The 17,158-nt window shown below is 41.7% G+C and overlaps 1 protein-coding gene across 5 annotated transcripts in view; it reads left to right on the forward strand.

Annotated features, from left to right (window-relative positions):
- The window catches only part of NFATC2 (nuclear factor of activated T cells 2), a 127,303-nt gene that overhangs the window by 85,617 nt on the left and 24,528 nt on the right, over window positions 1-17,158 (forward strand). For all 5 annotated transcript variants that reach the window (XM_030533170.1, XM_030533167.1, XM_030533165.1 and 2 more), the window contains exons 8-9: window positions 481-607; window positions 2,679-3,374. In XM_030533170.1, coding sequence (XP_030389030.1) covers window positions 481-607; window positions 2,679-3,374 — 823 coding nt within the window. The remainder of the gene's footprint in view (window positions 1-480; window positions 608-2,678; window positions 3,375-17,158) is intronic.

Here is a 17,158-nt window from a genome sequence, read left to right on the forward strand (position 1 = left end):
TCAGCGCCTTCTAGGTTCCAGCCCTTATTGTGCAATGGGCCTTATCTGCTCCTAAGGAAGTGAATGGCACTGTTGCTATGGAAGTTGGATCAGTGGGATCAGATTGTAAAAAAGTAATAAATACATATATAGAATAATTACATTTCATGTTTATCAAGTGCATGAGAGTAGTTAAAGCACTGAAACATTAATCAGTATTGTGTGTGTTCTCTTTAGCTGAGACTTCTCTCTTCAACATCAGGACACTAGCAACAGAAGCCATAGAGGATGTAACATTTAAATACCAGTTTCCTATATCAGAAATCTTCCAGTCCTAACCCACCTGTCCCTTCTTTCCCCACATCCTCCTTTTCAGAGGGGAACAAGAAAATTCCTTTTCCTTCCTCCAAGGATATATACTCCATGGGGTAGTTGCTTGAGAGTCTGTTGATCATTGGACTTCAGTTTCTAATACCATATTGTCACCTTTCATTGTTTCAGAGCATGCTTTTTGTAGAGATACCAGAGTATCGGAACAAGCACATCCGTACACCTGTGAAGGTGAATTTCTATGTCATCAATGGGAAAAGAAAAAGAAGTCAGCCACAGCATTTTACCTATCACCCAGGTAATTCTTGATGCAGAGGGCAGATTGGGCTACAGTTTCTGACAAGGCAGGCTTTGTAGTCTGATACCTCATCCTCTTGTCATTAACAAAGCATCTGAATTTTTCTAATTTAATGCACATTCACTGCCAGATCACCAGTTACTATTGGTTTAAAGGTTGCATGTAATTTTGGGGGAGGAATTTTTATATATATATATATATACATATGTGTATGTCAGGGGGCTTTACATCAGATGTCCAGGAAAGGGGCTGATCTTGCCCCACTTAAGACAATAGTAGTTTGCAAATGATTTCAGTGAGAACAGGATCAGATGCTTATGTGCTCTGACCCTGTGAAAATAATGAATATTGTCTTACCTAATTGACATGTACCACAGTAAGTTAACATCAGATCTGGGGAAAGGAGTACTAGAGTATGGAAGGAGAAGAGTAGGACATATTCTTTAACATAGGGCCAGTTTAGATATGAAAGAAAAGTTTGGATGCTTCTCAAACTCTTTCCCTTGGGAATTCGTGAGCAAGAAGTGAAACAGAGTTACTCATGAGATTCCCAGCACTTCCTCGTTTTAGCTGATTTTCTCAGTGGAAACCAGAAAGCAAAAACTAACCTGACTGGATTTTTCAAGCTCTGAAATGATATCTCAGTGTTGCTAATTTCTAAGGATGGGGAAACATCCCAGATCAGTTCTTACTTGGTACAAAGCATTTCACCCGTCCCTAGTAGAAAATGCTTCACTGCTCTATATGATTCATAGTTAGAGAGAGAATATCATTAAGGCTTTTGATGGCCACTAAATTGTTGCACTGTGAAATTACATTTGTAAATATGCTGTTATTTCAAAAAGAGCCTCAAAATGTAAACTTTTAAAAAAGCTATGATTCCATTAGAAATTTATATGTCTACAGGTTTCAGAGTGGTAGCCGTGTTAGTCTGTATCAGTAAAAACAATGAGGAGTCCTTGTGGCACCTTAGAGACTAGCAAATTTATTTGGCCATAAGCTTTCGTGGGCTATAACCCACTTCATCAGATGCATGGAGTGAAAAATCCAGTAAGCAGGTAGAAATATAATATATGTAATAGAACGTAAAATCATTTTCCCTCTGTTGATACTCACACCTTCTTGTCAACTGTTGGGAATGGGGTGCATCCACCCTAATTGAATTGGCCTTGTTAGCACTGACCCCCCACTTGGTAAGGCAACTCCCATCTTTTCGTGTGCTGTATATTTATACTGTACTTTCCACTTGCTGTATTTTCCACTCCATGCATCTGATGAAGTGGGTTTTAGCCCACGAAAGCTTATGCCCAAATAAATGTGTTAGCGTCTAAGGTGCCACAAGGACTCCTCGTTTTTATCTGTCTACATAACTATTGTCCAGTCTGCTTGGTATGTATCCCTGAACTAAGATTCAGGGCATTAAAATGTCGGGGGGGTTACAAGAAGTGAAAATTGCATCATTTTCCCAGCACATCAAGATTCAGTCAACTTTTACAATGGGAGTTTATTCTCCTTTTATTGATGCTGGCAGACTGGGTCTCGAAGACAGCTCTAAAAATGGTCAAGCCTAGGCTGCTCCTCTGGGTCTCTATTTAATCTCTTGGACTGAAAAACAGGGCTGCAAATCTTGCAATATCAACACGTCTCATAAACTGTCTATTAATTCCTTTTTCCACTGGGGCCAGAAGTACTATGAGGAATGTCTCTTTCCTGGTTTCTTCGTAGTTTTGCTTTGGGTTCCACCTAGAGCTAGAAATTGCAGAACCAAGCCAAAAATGAATTAAAATGACAGCAATAAAAATAATAAGCTAATCTGAATTTTTGAACCTTGAGAAACGTGAAGTTGAAGTTTTGGGTAAAGCTTTTGTCCATCCTAATGCTAAGTGATTTCACAAGAGATTCTCCCATTATTGCACTCAAGCAACTTACTACCTGTAGTGCCCTTGTGGAGAGTGCACTCACCCACACACACTCTCACAATGACTTAGGTCTCTTCTTAGTGGCAGGGAAAAACAATCTTTGTTTCTCAGTTGCACATTAAAAATAACGTCCTTTGCATGCTTTATTCTAGTACCATCAATCAAAACAGAGCCCATTGATGACTATGATCCAGCTTTAATCTGCAATACAGTACACAGTGGTCTGGGAACAGTAACACAGCCTTACTATTCACAGCACACAATGGTCACCGAATCCCCTTCCTGTCTTGTGGCCACTATGGCTTCCTGCCAGCAGTTGCATTCAGGCCTGTCTTCTACTGATTCTCGATATCATCAGCAGAACCCAGCAGCTGTAATATACCAAAGAAGCAAAAGTCTCAGTCCTAGCCAACTAGGCTACCAGCAGTCCAGTTTGATGGCCACACAGGTTTCCATTTCAGATGCACACAGGTCAGTGCTGGTGCATGCTGGTTCCCCAGGCCAAACCTCAGCTGTGCTCCACCACTCTCCAGCCAGTCAACAATCTTCTCCCGTGATTCACTATTCTCCAACCAATCAGCAGCTGAGGTGTGGAAGCCATCAAGAATTCCAGCATATCATGTGCTGTGAAAATTTTACCTCTAATGTAGCAAGACCCAGCCAGCCTCAGGTCAGTCAAGCACAAAGGATAACTCCAAGTTCATATCCTACCGTGATTCAGCAGCAGACAGCCACCAGCCAGAGAGCAGCAAAAAATGGACCACCCGTTAGTGATCAGAAAGAAGTGTTACCAGCCGGAGTCACTATTAAACAGGAACAGAACCTGGACCAAGCATATCTGGATGATGGTAAGCAGCACTCTTTTTTTATTACATATAATTCCATCTGGTCCTCTGCACAAAAATAATGTGGCCTCCTTCTTGACAGGGTAAGAACCCATCCCTTGTAAAGTTTTATATTTTCTTAATGTAAGAGCCTTTCATCAGCTGCATTTTTGGTAGATAGCAACACACTTTGGCAACTCAGAAAAATGAAGCATTTCTACAGTCTATAGAAAACCTCTGTCTTCATGTCACGGGGTGAGCTGTCAGGTTTTAAACTGCTTCTAATTTTTTTTCCACTTGCCAAACATTAGTTGAAAATGGAGAAACTGACACAAAAGTAGTTTTTTTCAGAATTATTTATATCAATGCAAATTCCACAGTGTAAAAACCCTTTTGTACATTTAATAAATACATTTTTAAAAAAGCCTAATTGAACAGTCCATGAAGACACATAATGAATAGGGTAGTGCTGCAGGCAAAACTATTGCAGATGTTCTAGATGAACAGTAGTACATTGATTGGTAAAACAATGTCATTTCTTTGTTGTGAGCCCAGTAGATTTAGCTGTCAGGACTGAATAAAAGCAAGACTAAAGCTTTGTTTGAATATATCCTTCTTATCCTTAGGTAGATAAGAGTTATTGGCAAACTGGTTGATTGGTTGTTTTGTTAAACATTAGTACTATTTCATAGCAGGCAAAAAATACAAAGCTAAGGCTTGGGGGCTAGATCCTGTTCCCATTAAAGTTAGTAGCAAAACCCATGTTTACTTCCGTGAGAACAGAAGCCCTTGATTAGAATGTTGCATAGAAATGGAGTGGGCTAGATTGTGCAATTGTGTATGTAAAATGTGCACCTAATTTTCATAGACTGTTACTGCGACTGCACTCACAAGTATTGTGCAAAATGCTAATTTTGGTCCCATGTATGTGCATGTGCAATTCTGACACCCGATATATAAATTAGGCAAACAATACTTAGTGATTTTGCCAGCACAGTTATAGATTTTGAAAGTCTAGCCCTGTCAGTCTTTCTTTGTGAACCCAGAAGTACGGAGTATTTGAAGACGCTTTTACCTGATATGATCATCATGGCTGCTTGCTGCGGGCAGAACAGGTTCCTCCTCCCGACCCCTCACAGACACACTTTTTTTCCTTCTTAATGTAGCCCGTATTTGAAATGTTTGAGCTTCTTCATTCAGCCATGGCAGTTGATGTCATCTTGGCACCATCACAGCAATCATTCTGGGGCAGTTCTTACAACTATAAAATGGTCCTTGTCTGCAGAGAGAATTTTGCTAGTATTTTTTGGCCATGAAATAAAATAAAATAAACAAAAGCCAGGGACTGCTCAGGGAAAGGAGCGTTAGAGCAGCGCGAGGTAATTTTTTCTGTAATAAAAGTGGCCACTGTGTCTTAACGTTCTTCTAATATTAGGGCATCAGAGATTCTTCCTCCTTTCTATAAATATTGGGGACACACACAAAAATCTCATGGTTGCAATACAAATCAGAAAATAAGGAGATTCAAAGTTAAGGCTGATGAACTTTGGGCCTGTTTCAGAGCCCACTGAAGTTAAAAGAAAGACTTCAGTGGGCTTTGGCTCATGTCTGTAATGCCCAGCTATATTATGAGTGCATCAGAATGGTATATACTGTACCTCAAAGCATGTGTTACAAAATAGGGGGGCTAGTGAAAGACTGGCAGTGAGTTAGAAATGAAATTCCAGGCTTCTGCTTAAATATCTTCGTCATCAGGTTGGCTGCTGGTCTGTATACTAACGTTCCACTGAACTCTATGGGATATCAGCACCTACATTCACAGTAGGTGCCATCCTCTTGGGAACACATGCAAAAATTGCTTGCCACCTGAGCATATAAAGTTAGTTGTTTGTGGGAGCTGTGTCTGAGGAAGGTCTACAGAATAGAACCCTTTTCTATGGAGAAGTTTTGCAAGTAACACAACAGAGTAAAAGAGTTGCTTTGGTCTGACATTTGGACACATTTTATTTACCTGTTTAAATCATAATAGCTCACTGGAACCCTTAAAGTCCTTATCATAACTTGTATTCTTATTCAGAGGCTTCTTTCAACTATTTTTTAGGCTAGAGGCCATACCCATTCGTGGAATGGAAATATTAAATAGGCACAAATTATCATGATATTGCACATTATACGTCAAAACCAGAGGTCAGCTCTCAATCATCTGAATTTTCAGAATCCTTACATTAATTATAAGGTATTATGCCCAAGCTGGACTATGGGGAACTATTCACACTAATATTTCCCTTCCCTACATGTTTATTTTATTAAGAAGGAGCCCTTGGGGTCATTATGATTCCAAAATGTTCAGGCTTTGAAAACCACTTTGCTTTTCCATAGGGAAAAGTGATTCAGAATATAACAAAAAAACACATTTTGCTAACTAGAAAATGTATTTTTGCACTTCATAGTATTAAAAGAAACCCGGATCAATATGATTATAGCAATTTTACAAGTCCCTTTGGCTGAATCAATCTCCTGAGATTATAAATGGTGATTAATCTTGCTGTGACACTTATTGGGTGGATGCTTAGATGACTGTTCCCATGGCTAGTTCCTCCTTGTATTTAGCTGTGACATTCTGAGTGCCTTTCTCAGGCCTGAAGAAGGGCTCTGTGTAGCACCAAAGCTTGTCTCTTTCACTGAGAGAAGTTGGTCCAATAAGAGATATTACCTCACCCACCTTGTCTCTCCCATTCCCATGGTTAGGTTTAACCGGCTGGATGGTTTTATTGTGCTGTAGCTCTCTACTTCTGCATAGCTACTACTAAGACAATGGTTGTTTTGGTGTCTCTTGCTTCCCTTCTCTCTTCTTCCCCTTCTCCTATCTTTCTCCTTCTAGTCCTTCATCCTGTTCTTCTCTCTCTAGATTTCCGCTGACAGGCCAGGATTGGTGGGGTTTTTGGTTTGGTTTGGGTTTTTTTGTATTACAGTTTCATCCTTCCCTCTCCTGTCTGTCTCCAAGTCCCTTGATCTTGTGGTTATTGCAAAGTCTTGCAATTCAGGGAACTAAGAATCTATTCTCAGCTCTGACATGAAGTTCCTGTGTGACCCTGGACAAATCTTACCCCATCAGTTCCTCATCTGTTCAATGGGAGATAACCACTACTGCCACACAGGGCTAGTGTTCGTTAATGTTTGAACAATCTTGGAAGCCACCAGAGAAATACAGGGTACAACTATTATTATTATTTCTCTTTATTTCTTCTGGGCCTCTTGTGTTTCTGCTGCTAAGTCTGCTATGTTGTCTCCCCGTAGTAATTCTCCTCCCATCTCTGCAGCTAAAAAGCAGCTTTTCTTCTTTTTGAGATTATGACTCTTTCTTTACCCAGTACATTCTTGACTGCAAGGACCCCTGATGCTGGCACACACTATTAGAGTAATCCACTTAGCCCCTCATTTTCCTCCTACTTTTAAAATATGATTCTTGTTCCACCTACAAACAATATTGCCAGTTGCTGTGACGAAAAGCTACACATACTCATCAGTGATGCCTTCCTATGATAGTTCCACAGGTGTGTGTGCCACCTTACAACAAGAGGTCAGCTGGCTTGTGTAACCCACACACCTTCTGGTTGGGGTGTTTTGTCCCAGCTAGTGGCACCCAGACCACTTAAAGAGAGAGTTAAATGAGTCTGCTCTAAGCCTTAGCTAACAGCTAGTCAGTTTTTAGCTCATGGAGTAGAGGCTCATGCACTAAACTGCAGAGGCTCCAGGTTCAATCCCGCCTGCTGGCGACCTGGGTATGTCGGCATTACACTTGCACTAACTACTTTCCCAAACCACTGCTGCTCACTTCCAGCTTCCTTAGTCTCACAGTAAGGGCTGGCAGAACCACCAAACTTCTTGTCCTTCCATACCATTATTTAAAGGGAGCATAGAACCAAGCTATCCTGCAGTTTAGGTTGTGTTTGGAAAAGTAAAACAGATGCAGATTAACTTGATTTGGATGTTGTCTGAATTAAGTCTGTCCAGCTCTTCAGGGAGATTTTATCCAGGGTTCTGATTTGGACCTGTTTCAGCCATTTCCCCCATGCTACCCTGTGTTAGAAGCACAAGATACTTCTTAGATTGGATTCCACCTGGAGGAATGAGAAGGTGAGGAGGACAAAGAATGACCTACTGCAGAACAATTGAAAAGGATGCTGCCATCATGGACACAACCTACAGTAGAAACAAACATCTTGCTCTGGATAGACAGCAGTGGGCGAAGTGGATTGCCCCATGTGGCACTAAGCACAGAAGTCTCTAAGTCTAGGGTACAAAAAGGAAGGCACAGTTTCTAGGGAACTAGCCTACAAAGATTCAAGGCCCTGCAATGTCATAGAGCTCCTGTGTGACCTTGGGCAAGTCATTTAGCCCAGCGGCATATAATCGCCTAGGCCAACAAGTCCTAGGCCTAAGGCAGCAAATTTGCAGGGGCAGCAAATTTGCTCACACCCCCTCCCCAACTCCTCTCCTTCCCCAAATCCCCGGCCCACTTCCTCCCCCAGGCGCGCTCTGCTTCCCTCCTTCCACCTCCCTCCCAGGCTTGCCGCGCAAAAGCTCTGGGAGGGAGGGAGAAGCGAGTAGCGGCACGCTTGGAGGAGGCAGAGCAGAGGAGAGTGGGGAGTAACCCTGGGGGGCTGGGAACTGCTCCCTGCCCCAGTTCACCTCCGCTTCACCGCTGCCATTTCCTGAGTGTGCCGCAACTCCCCTTCTCCTCACTTCCTCCCAGGCTTGCTGCGCAAAAGCGCTGGGAGGGAGAAGCGAGTAGCTGCGCGATCGGAGGAGGCGGAGCAAAGGTGAGCTGGGGCCGGCGGGCACGGGGTCTGACTCTTGGAGGGGGTGGGGTAGGGAACTGCTCCCTGCCCCAGCTCACCTCCGCTCCACTGCTGCCATCCCCTGAGCGCGCCACAACTCCCCTTCTCCCTCCCAGGCTTACTGTGGGGGAGCGGAGGTGAGCTGGGGGGGGAGCATTTTTTGAGGGCCTAGGGGTGCCAATTTGTTAATGCGCCACTGATTTAGCCTCTGTGTGCTTCAATTCCCCATTTGTAAAATGTAATAATTACAATACCCTGGCGAGGGGGTACTGACATCAATACCTTGGTGATTGTGAGATACTACAGAAATAGCGGCCACAAAACTCCCTTAGCCAGACTCAGTGGGAGTAAATAAAGACAGTAGAATCTGGCCCTAAATAAGTAAATAAATACATAGCTGCTCTCCAAAATGGTATTGATTTTCCAGCCTGAGAATATGTAAGTTACATGTTTTTTTACTTCACAAAGAAAATGTGTTTGTCATTCAGATGGCAACTATCTAACCACATCTCAAAACCCCAAAATAGCCTCTCTGCTGCAATATATCTGAATTATTTTCAGAGTGTCAGTAATCAGAAGAGCAGAGGGAAGGAAGGCGGTAGGCACAACTGCCGCAGTTCATCAGGCTTGCAGTTCAGTGGAGCCCTTTTACAGCAAAATTATTTCACAGAAAAACAGCACTTGAAGCGGATGTTTCAGTAGAACTGAAATTGCAACCTGCACTTTGAGATGCATATAAATGACCCAGGACTTTCACTCACCTTCACTAAGACCAGGATATTACTCTCTGTGGGTTCTGCCACACACACCACAGTAATTGTTGCCCAAATGAGATTTTTATTCTGATTATTGACACTCCAGGATGATTCTACTTATCTTTGTACAGCATGACTCAAAAGTGTCACCAGATACTTAGCAAATGATTTTGTTGCATGCTTCCGGCCACTCTGAGAAAGTTACCAGGCCTTACAGGGTCCCCAGGACTAGTCCAGGAGTTGAAATGTTCATCTCTTGTTTTCTCTCTTACTAATAATGAACCATTAGCCACAGACCTCCACTGGGCGTCCAATGCAAAGCAGCTCTGCCTAGGGAGATGCTGTGGGAGGGAGTGTATCTCACGAAAACACAGTGCTTCCTGGAGCACCCGAATAGTGCAGCTGCTGTATTATCCATTAGGTGGGATGCAGGTGCTGTGCCACCCACTGGATGGGACTGCAACCGTGGTGCCAGCCCATACTGTGGCTGCATTCGACCCCAGACATTTTGTACATTCAGAGCGTAGGGAATCACTGGTGGCTGGCGCCTGTACGGAGGGGCAAATGGGGAGGCTTCTTGTACTTCTCCAATGCAGGCTTGGGCCTGCTGTGCTCCTGTGCAAGGGCCTGGGTGTGTTTCAGGGGAAGAAGCAGGCCATCTGCGTATTTAGGGAGGGAGAGGATTATATATATATATGGGAGGAAAGAAGATGAAGGACATGCAGTTATTTGCAGGGCGTAGGGCTGCTCTAATTTATTCCATCTGAAGCAGTCTTCATTGGACCTTTTTTGTGGGTCAGGATTATTGCAGCACATTGAGCTCCAGTTCTGCCCTCTCCAGCCCCCTCTGCTTCAGGTAAAGGAGCAGGTGGCCTAAAGCCAATGATGTCAGCTTTATGATAGCTGGGGATTCCCCCACACAAGGGGAGCCTGAGCTGCATGATTAAGGCAGTTTAAAGTCCCCTTCATGCTACCGGAGTAGCACAGAAAACTTACCCAGGGCCAAGGATCTAGCCCTTTGACTGGATTCAGTGTAGCTGTCTCTCTGAGTTCATGCTGTTTCTTTCACCTTCAAGCTGCACAGAACATGGTCTCCTATGCTTAAGTTACAGTTTGGTTTTAGCTCTCTCTTTTCCCACCTATGAGCGTTGGAGAAAATCATGAAGGAGCCTATAGATGAGGGAGAAAAATGGCTTTTTCTCTTTCTATTTTCATGCATTATAGAAGGTAGTGAATTTGTGTGTTGCAGGGCTGCGGTTTGATTAGAGAAAACATTTGCATCAAAAAAGCCACTTTCTGTTTATAATTAGAACTACTTTTCATAGAAGGTGTGTTCAGAGATTCAGTAGACTCCGAGTAGAGCCTGTACCTTCTCCAAGCAATTTCGCCTGGATTAAAGCAAATCTGTGCCTTAGCCAATCTGACGCTGGCCCTATCGCTCTTATTACTCAGCATTATCCACTTGGTCTCAGTTGAGGTCACTAATCTATATTTTGGTTCCAGTGCATCCATATATTTTATTAATTATTAATTATTATTAATTATTATTATTATTAATTATTTGTATTGTGGCAGTGCCTAAGAGCCTCAGCTATAGACCTGGGCCTCATTGTGCTAGTGGCTGTACAAATGCAGAGCAGAAAGATGGTCCCTGCCTCCAAGAGCTTAATGTGTATTATGAAGAAGTGGAAAGAACATAACAACGGGAGGCAGGACTCCTGCATTCTATTCTCAGCTCTGCCAGGGACATGAACAAGTCACCTAACCACTCTGGGCTCTGGTGTACCCTTATGTAAAAACATATCCTAATAGTTATCCTACCTCATAGGAGGTGTTGTGAGGCTAAGTTGATGCATGTTAATAAAATGCACAAGAATCCTTGGCTAAGTGCCAGGTATTACTATTGTCGTGGTTGGCTCACATCTGATTTTTCACAGGCCGCTTGAAACAAAACAAGACCAAAAAAGCCCAAGCATTTTTTCACATGTGTATGAACCCCAGTTCTAAAATTTTTTGGCCCTTAAGGCAGTATTTCAATTAAAAATAGTAAATATTTTGATTGAATTCAAAGAATCTTTGCATAAGCAGCTTAACATTCTCTCTGCATATGTAAAAATGAAGATGTTTCCCTAGCAGCATTCTCGGGTATCTATTCAAAAAAACAAACCAAACCAAACCAAACCAACCAACAAAAAACACGCCATACATCCAAAATCAGCTGTGGAGGAAGGAAAAAAATGAACCGAGTGATTAAAAGCATAATTCCACTGGCATCTCTTTGTTCTTGAGTTCAGGAATCTTTAATTGGTGCAGCACAATGCCTACAGGCAAGTTTCTGACAAAGCATTTCCTGTTCAGAAGAACATGCAAAGTCCATTAAGAGAGCAAGCGGACTGCGGAGAACTGATAGTCACGTACGAGTATATATACGCTCCCTGTGTTTGTGGGTGGGGCCTCTCAGACAACTGGTGCACCAAGACAAGAAAAATTCCCATCTACTTGCTGGTGGAGGACAAGTTTGTTTGGAGACTAAACCAGATGAGGATTATCAGCACTAAGGAGTCAGTTTCCAGATGGCATCAAACAACTTTCGATTGTAATTTTGAAATCCTGGGAAACAATAATTTGAAAAAGGAATGTGTTCATGCAGTTGGGAACTGAAAGCTTCTAAACCACAATAAAGTCCATTCCCAGACTTGTTGTCCACTTACTTCACACTCATTGCATTCCATAGACAGTCTGAATCACAGGCAGCAACCAACTCCTATAAAGAAGACCATAGGAACGTCATTAGATGTCCATCTGCTGGAAGACACTTGCCAAAAAAGGCCATATATTGACTTTTACTTGCTCAATTCCCATAGAACCTCCACTTTCAAATTAAAGGGATAACAACAATAACCACAGTACTTTTCACTTCTGGGACACCTTTCACTGTAGGGAGAGAGACTCCAATGAATTACACCTAACAGGACTAGCTAGGGAGGCAGGAGAGTGTTATTGTCTGCGTGACACAGATTGGTAAATTGAGACACACAGCAGTTAAGTGACTTGCCCGAGCTCATACAGGAAGTCACTGGCAAAAGTGAAAATACAAAAAGAGTGCTAATTCCCAGTTCTCTGTGCTATCCACTAGACTGTACCACATGTCAGCATGTAAAGCGTGTAAACATAATGTTAAAATAAAACATACGTTTTCCTCCTCCCTAATAGCTCATTATATGCAGAGGAGCTGCTAGGTTCGTTGTGCAAAGATTCTTTTAATTAAATCAAAATTGTTACTATTTTTAACTGAAATATTTCCCCAAAGGCCAAATGTATTAAATGCATGATAAAAATACTGCATGCATGACCATGCCTGCAGTTACTATAAGTGCATATGCAAAGCAGGTAACTGTATGAACAAATTGCTGCTTGGGTGAAATAATCACTTTGCACTGCACCCAGAAAGTGCCCTCTGCACTTGGCTTACATAGTGCCCCCTTCACCATGTAAGCCCTTAACAAGGGGTGTGAGGCTTGGTCTACACTTTTAAAGGTTTTCCCACATAGTTAATGGGAGGGGGGTGATTTTTTTTTCTCCCTAACATTGCTATTAAGCCCTAGATGCAGTTATATTGGTATAAAAGTGCTTGTATCTGCATAGCTTGTGTCTGTTCAGGGAACCCAGATAAGCTATGTTGGTATAAGCACTTTTATACCGATATCACTGCATCTACACTAGGAAGTCTCTGCTGGTTTAACTATACCAACATAGCTAAACTGCCAACACCTTTAAGTGTAAATGAAGCCTAAGTGATGCACAAGGGTAATTTCTCCCTAGATGCCTCACTAGCTATTTGGGCATACAGCCCCTCTGATTGTCATGTTGGCAATAATCACGAGTTTTGTGCATGTTTCTTACCTATGGACCAAAATCTCTGCCTTTTGAAAAAATTGATCCTAATGGCCATATACTTCTGACATGGCTAATGCAAGCCACTGGCTGTAATTGTGTGGAAAATTTGTCCTCTTCCTTATGAGCCCCCAGCACACGAGGCTTTCATATATTTAATTGTTCTGCTAGTACATCCAGCTGTCACTCTCTTGAAATCAGTACCTTGCATTTTAGTGTTAATTTAACCAAATAATCAGTTAGTATCCAAGGCCTTATTCATAGCTCAACTGTATTGTCAGCTCTTGCCATTTTATCATGAGTTTTGCAATATTTCATGTTTTTCCAGGCCCCAGTGCCTAGAGTCAGATGATCAGCTTTTATTTGGTTTTTTGTTTGTTTGTTTGTTTGTAAGTAAGTTTCATACTTGGAAACATAAACTGCAAAGGTTCAGAAACCAAGAGGCAAATAAAAACAACCCTGACTATTACTTTTTAAATTGCCTGATTTTAGCCAATCTCATGATTATTTGGGGCATGATTGTTAATTCTTAAAGCGTTGGCAAGATGGGCCTTTTCTCTAATACAAATGAAGCCTTATGGATGAGACATTTAAAATATAGTTTTCTTCCACCTGATCATCATAATTTGTTTCACATAAAAACTTTTTTTTTACTGACCACTCTGCTTGAAAAAAAAAAAACTGGTGATGAATCATCTAAATTTTCCATCCATTTGTAAGTCGGTTTTCTTAAGCAAGCTCTCCAGGGTGAGAGCCCTTTTTCTGCCCATAGCAGAAGCTGCTATAAGCTTACTCTCACAGATTGTTTTATAGGACTGCTTACTCACCAGTTCCGAGACATTTTTATGCTCTAATTTTGATGCTGTATGTTTACTAGAGAAACTTTAAAACCAGACTGGACAAGTATATTAGAAGAAACACTGTAGGGAAAATTTTGCATTGATGACCTGAAAGGTCTTTTACATCCCTGGCTTCAGTGATTTGAAAAAGCAAGCAGCACATCTTCAGCCAACCCAGCAGCAGTCAGAGATGTGGGAGAAAATGACTGAAAATGACTGAACGTCCTTACCCTGCTGATTTACATCGCAATAATATGCAGCAGGCTGCTGACTTTCATACTCCTTTTTTCTCATTTTATAATATATTATTTTTAAGGTTAACAAAGAAGAAATAAGGGGAAGGTAACAGGTAACCTAAAATATATAAATCATGGTGATGTGTCAGAATCAACAGTCCAAACCTCAATTTTGCAAGTGTTGATGCAAATTTCACAGATGGATCCCATCTCTAGAAGGGTTCGCAACCAATCCCCTTCCCCAATACATCTTTGGGGGCATTCAAAATCAAAAACAAATTCTAGTATGTGTGCCCGCCTCTAATACACATACTACAATCTCTCTGGTACATAAGAATGACCATACTGGGTCAGACCAAAGGTCCATCTAGCCCAGTATCCTGTCTTCTAACAGTGGCCAATGCCAGGTGCCCCAGAGGGAATGAACAGAGCAGATAATCATCAAGTGATCCATTCCCTGTCACCTATTCCCACCATCTGGCAAACAGAGACTAGGGACACCATCCCTGCCCATTCTAGCTAATGGTTCATTTCTGATCCCTGTTATAGTCTTAGCCATATTAAGTCTGTGGTCTCTGTGCTGTGTCTTCCAGAGGTCAGATAGAAATAACTTTGTTACCCCGGTCTTGGGCTGGGTTTTAACCAGTGGTTTACTTTAGTCATACAAGGGACATATCCTCAGCTGGTATAGATCAGCATAGCTCCATTGAAGTCTGTCCTAGGAATTCCACTAGCAATACAGTGCTATGCTAATGTACACCAAGTATCTGACCAAATAGTCTCCATCTCACAGGAAAAGTCCTCTAAACCAACCAGTCCCCTAAGCTATGGCCCAGTACAGACTTTTAATTTTGAAACTCTATGCCAGTTTGAAAGCATGGGCCAAATTCTGTCTTCAGCTACATACACACAATTCCTATGCGGCAAAATCCTGGCCAAATTGAAGTTGATGAACATTTTGTCATTGACTTCAACAGATCCAGGATTTCACCCATGCATGTTAAAGGGTGCTTTATGTTTGCTGTTGAGCGCAGAATTTGCCCTTATATGTAATATACTAGCAGACTGCCTCAAAGCAAAATGCAAAGATTTGTAGTTTGCAGTCTCCACCAACCCATGTGCACATTTGCCTTTGTGCACACTTGCATATGCACTTTGAAGCACAGACAACTGTATACACACTTGATTTTCACATGCCAATTCTACTAGAGCACATTAGCAGCTATTAGCAGATCAAAGTGCACACAGTTTGCATGAATGGAAAATCGTGCGTGCACCAGGGAAGCACTGGGTTGAAGCCCTACTGAAAAATCCAAATTACTTGAAAGTTAATTGTATATCTGTGACAACCTAAACCTATTTATAATGTTTATCTTGGACTAGTCCTGAATTAGCATGAAGACCCATGAACTTTGCATTTAATATGCACAAATTAATTTGGACCAGAGAAAGAAAAGCAATGAAATGGGGAGAGGGGAGGAGTATAATCTTGTAATCGTGCCCTTTGATCATTGCTACCAGAGTAATCTATCAAAGATTCCCAAAGCGTGGTTAGGTTTGGGTTGTTGTTTTTTTTTAAATGATAAAATGATTTCATCATCCATGAATGAATTGAATCAAATGTAGGACAAATAGTGAGACATATGAATAACTCTTATGACATTTGCAATGTCTCGATCTGTGCTGGTTTATTTAGGTGGTTTCTAAGCTTCTTTTGAAAGCGTGAGCGTGACTAACTGAAGGGGAGACACTCCAGAAGGAGGAGCCAGGAGCCAGTGGTAGAAGAGTTATGGCATTCAAAACTTCCCTGGGTTAAATATCTGGTCATTATGAGCAATAATAGCACTGGTTATTTCACAAGAACTCCACTTTCCTGGGCAGCCTTTACCAGACTCACTAGCCACAGCGGTACAGGCCCACTGGAAAGGAAGCTGTCTGGTGCCCCAAATGTCTCATTTTAAATAGCACCAAATAATGCCTAGGGCTAGTTCTGAGCATTTGTAGCCATTTGGATCCCTCTGTTTGGTGCTAATTGAAAGGGAAGTCCTATAGGAAGACACGAGATTGACAAGTCTCTTTATTTGGATACATTAAAAAGCTCCAAAATGAGCCAAATTTTCAAATGTGGATGACATAAGTAACATGCTCAACATTTGCCTTTGCACCCAATCTGCCCATAGATGTTGTATGAACACCTTCATTTCCAGATAGCCTTCAGAGGCACACAGCTGTCATTTATAACAATAAGGGCTGCCACACAAAAAAGCAAGTGATACTACAAGGCACCCAAAGTTGAAAATTTGTCCAGTATTTGTGCAAGTAAATAATTATCAGACTAAAACATGTTCCCTTGTGACATTGGAAAATATCTCCAGGCAGGTCTTTTGCAATGAAATAGTTATAGAAATAATGTTTTGCATTAGCCCTATCCATTCCAAGTATAGGTGAGACTGCAATGTAGGGGGTGAGAAAATTTGTGTGGCTAAAATAAGAAGTGACCTGATTCCTCACTCAGATGCAGGCCAAATCAGAAAAGAACATGTTTTTGTTTGTTTGTTTGTTCAGTTCCACAAACACACACACACCCCAGCGCATCTACACTTTCTGAGGGTAGATGTGCCATGTTATCACCGGAGAACCTGTCTCATGATATTACCATCCTGACCAGCTGTCACACAGGACTGCCTGGTCTTATGAAATGCCCAGCTCGGTGCTGGATATGCTAGAGGTCTACCCCCATGGGAAAACTCAAAAGCTTAATTACTTATTTTGTTAAAGGAAACTTCCTATAGTGTTTGGGGTGTTGTTTTGTTTGTCTGGTTTTTTTTTAATCATCCTATCAGATTTAATATTTATACTCTGGCCATACAGTTAGAGAGAGTGGTGTTAAAATAAGAGCCTATCAAAGGCTCTCATTCTCCATTAAATTCTGTTATTTTTAGAGTAAGCTATGCTCTATTTCTTTTATCCCTATTAAATTCTACAGCACTTTTCAATAAGGTCTGGATAGTTCAAATACATATTCAGACTTCTCTGAACTGAATTTCTGAACTAGAGTTTTGTGCTACCCATATAGTTGAGATCAAGACCTAGAGTTTCCCAAAACTCTGGGGTGCAAACCCTCAATGTTATTTAGCCTCCTAACTTACATGGATTTCAGCAGAAGTTAGGAGCCTAAATAACTTTGAGGGTCTGGGCCTGGTGGTTCCAATCAAATGGCTTGGTTTGAATCAGTTCTTTCAG

Source organism: Gopherus evgoodei, chromosome 14 (genome assembly GCF_007399415.2).
Source record: "Gopherus evgoodei ecotype Sinaloan lineage chromosome 14, rGopEvg1_v1.p, whole genome shotgun sequence".
NCBI classification, from domain to species: Eukaryota; Metazoa; Chordata; order Testudines; family Testudinidae; genus Gopherus; species Gopherus evgoodei.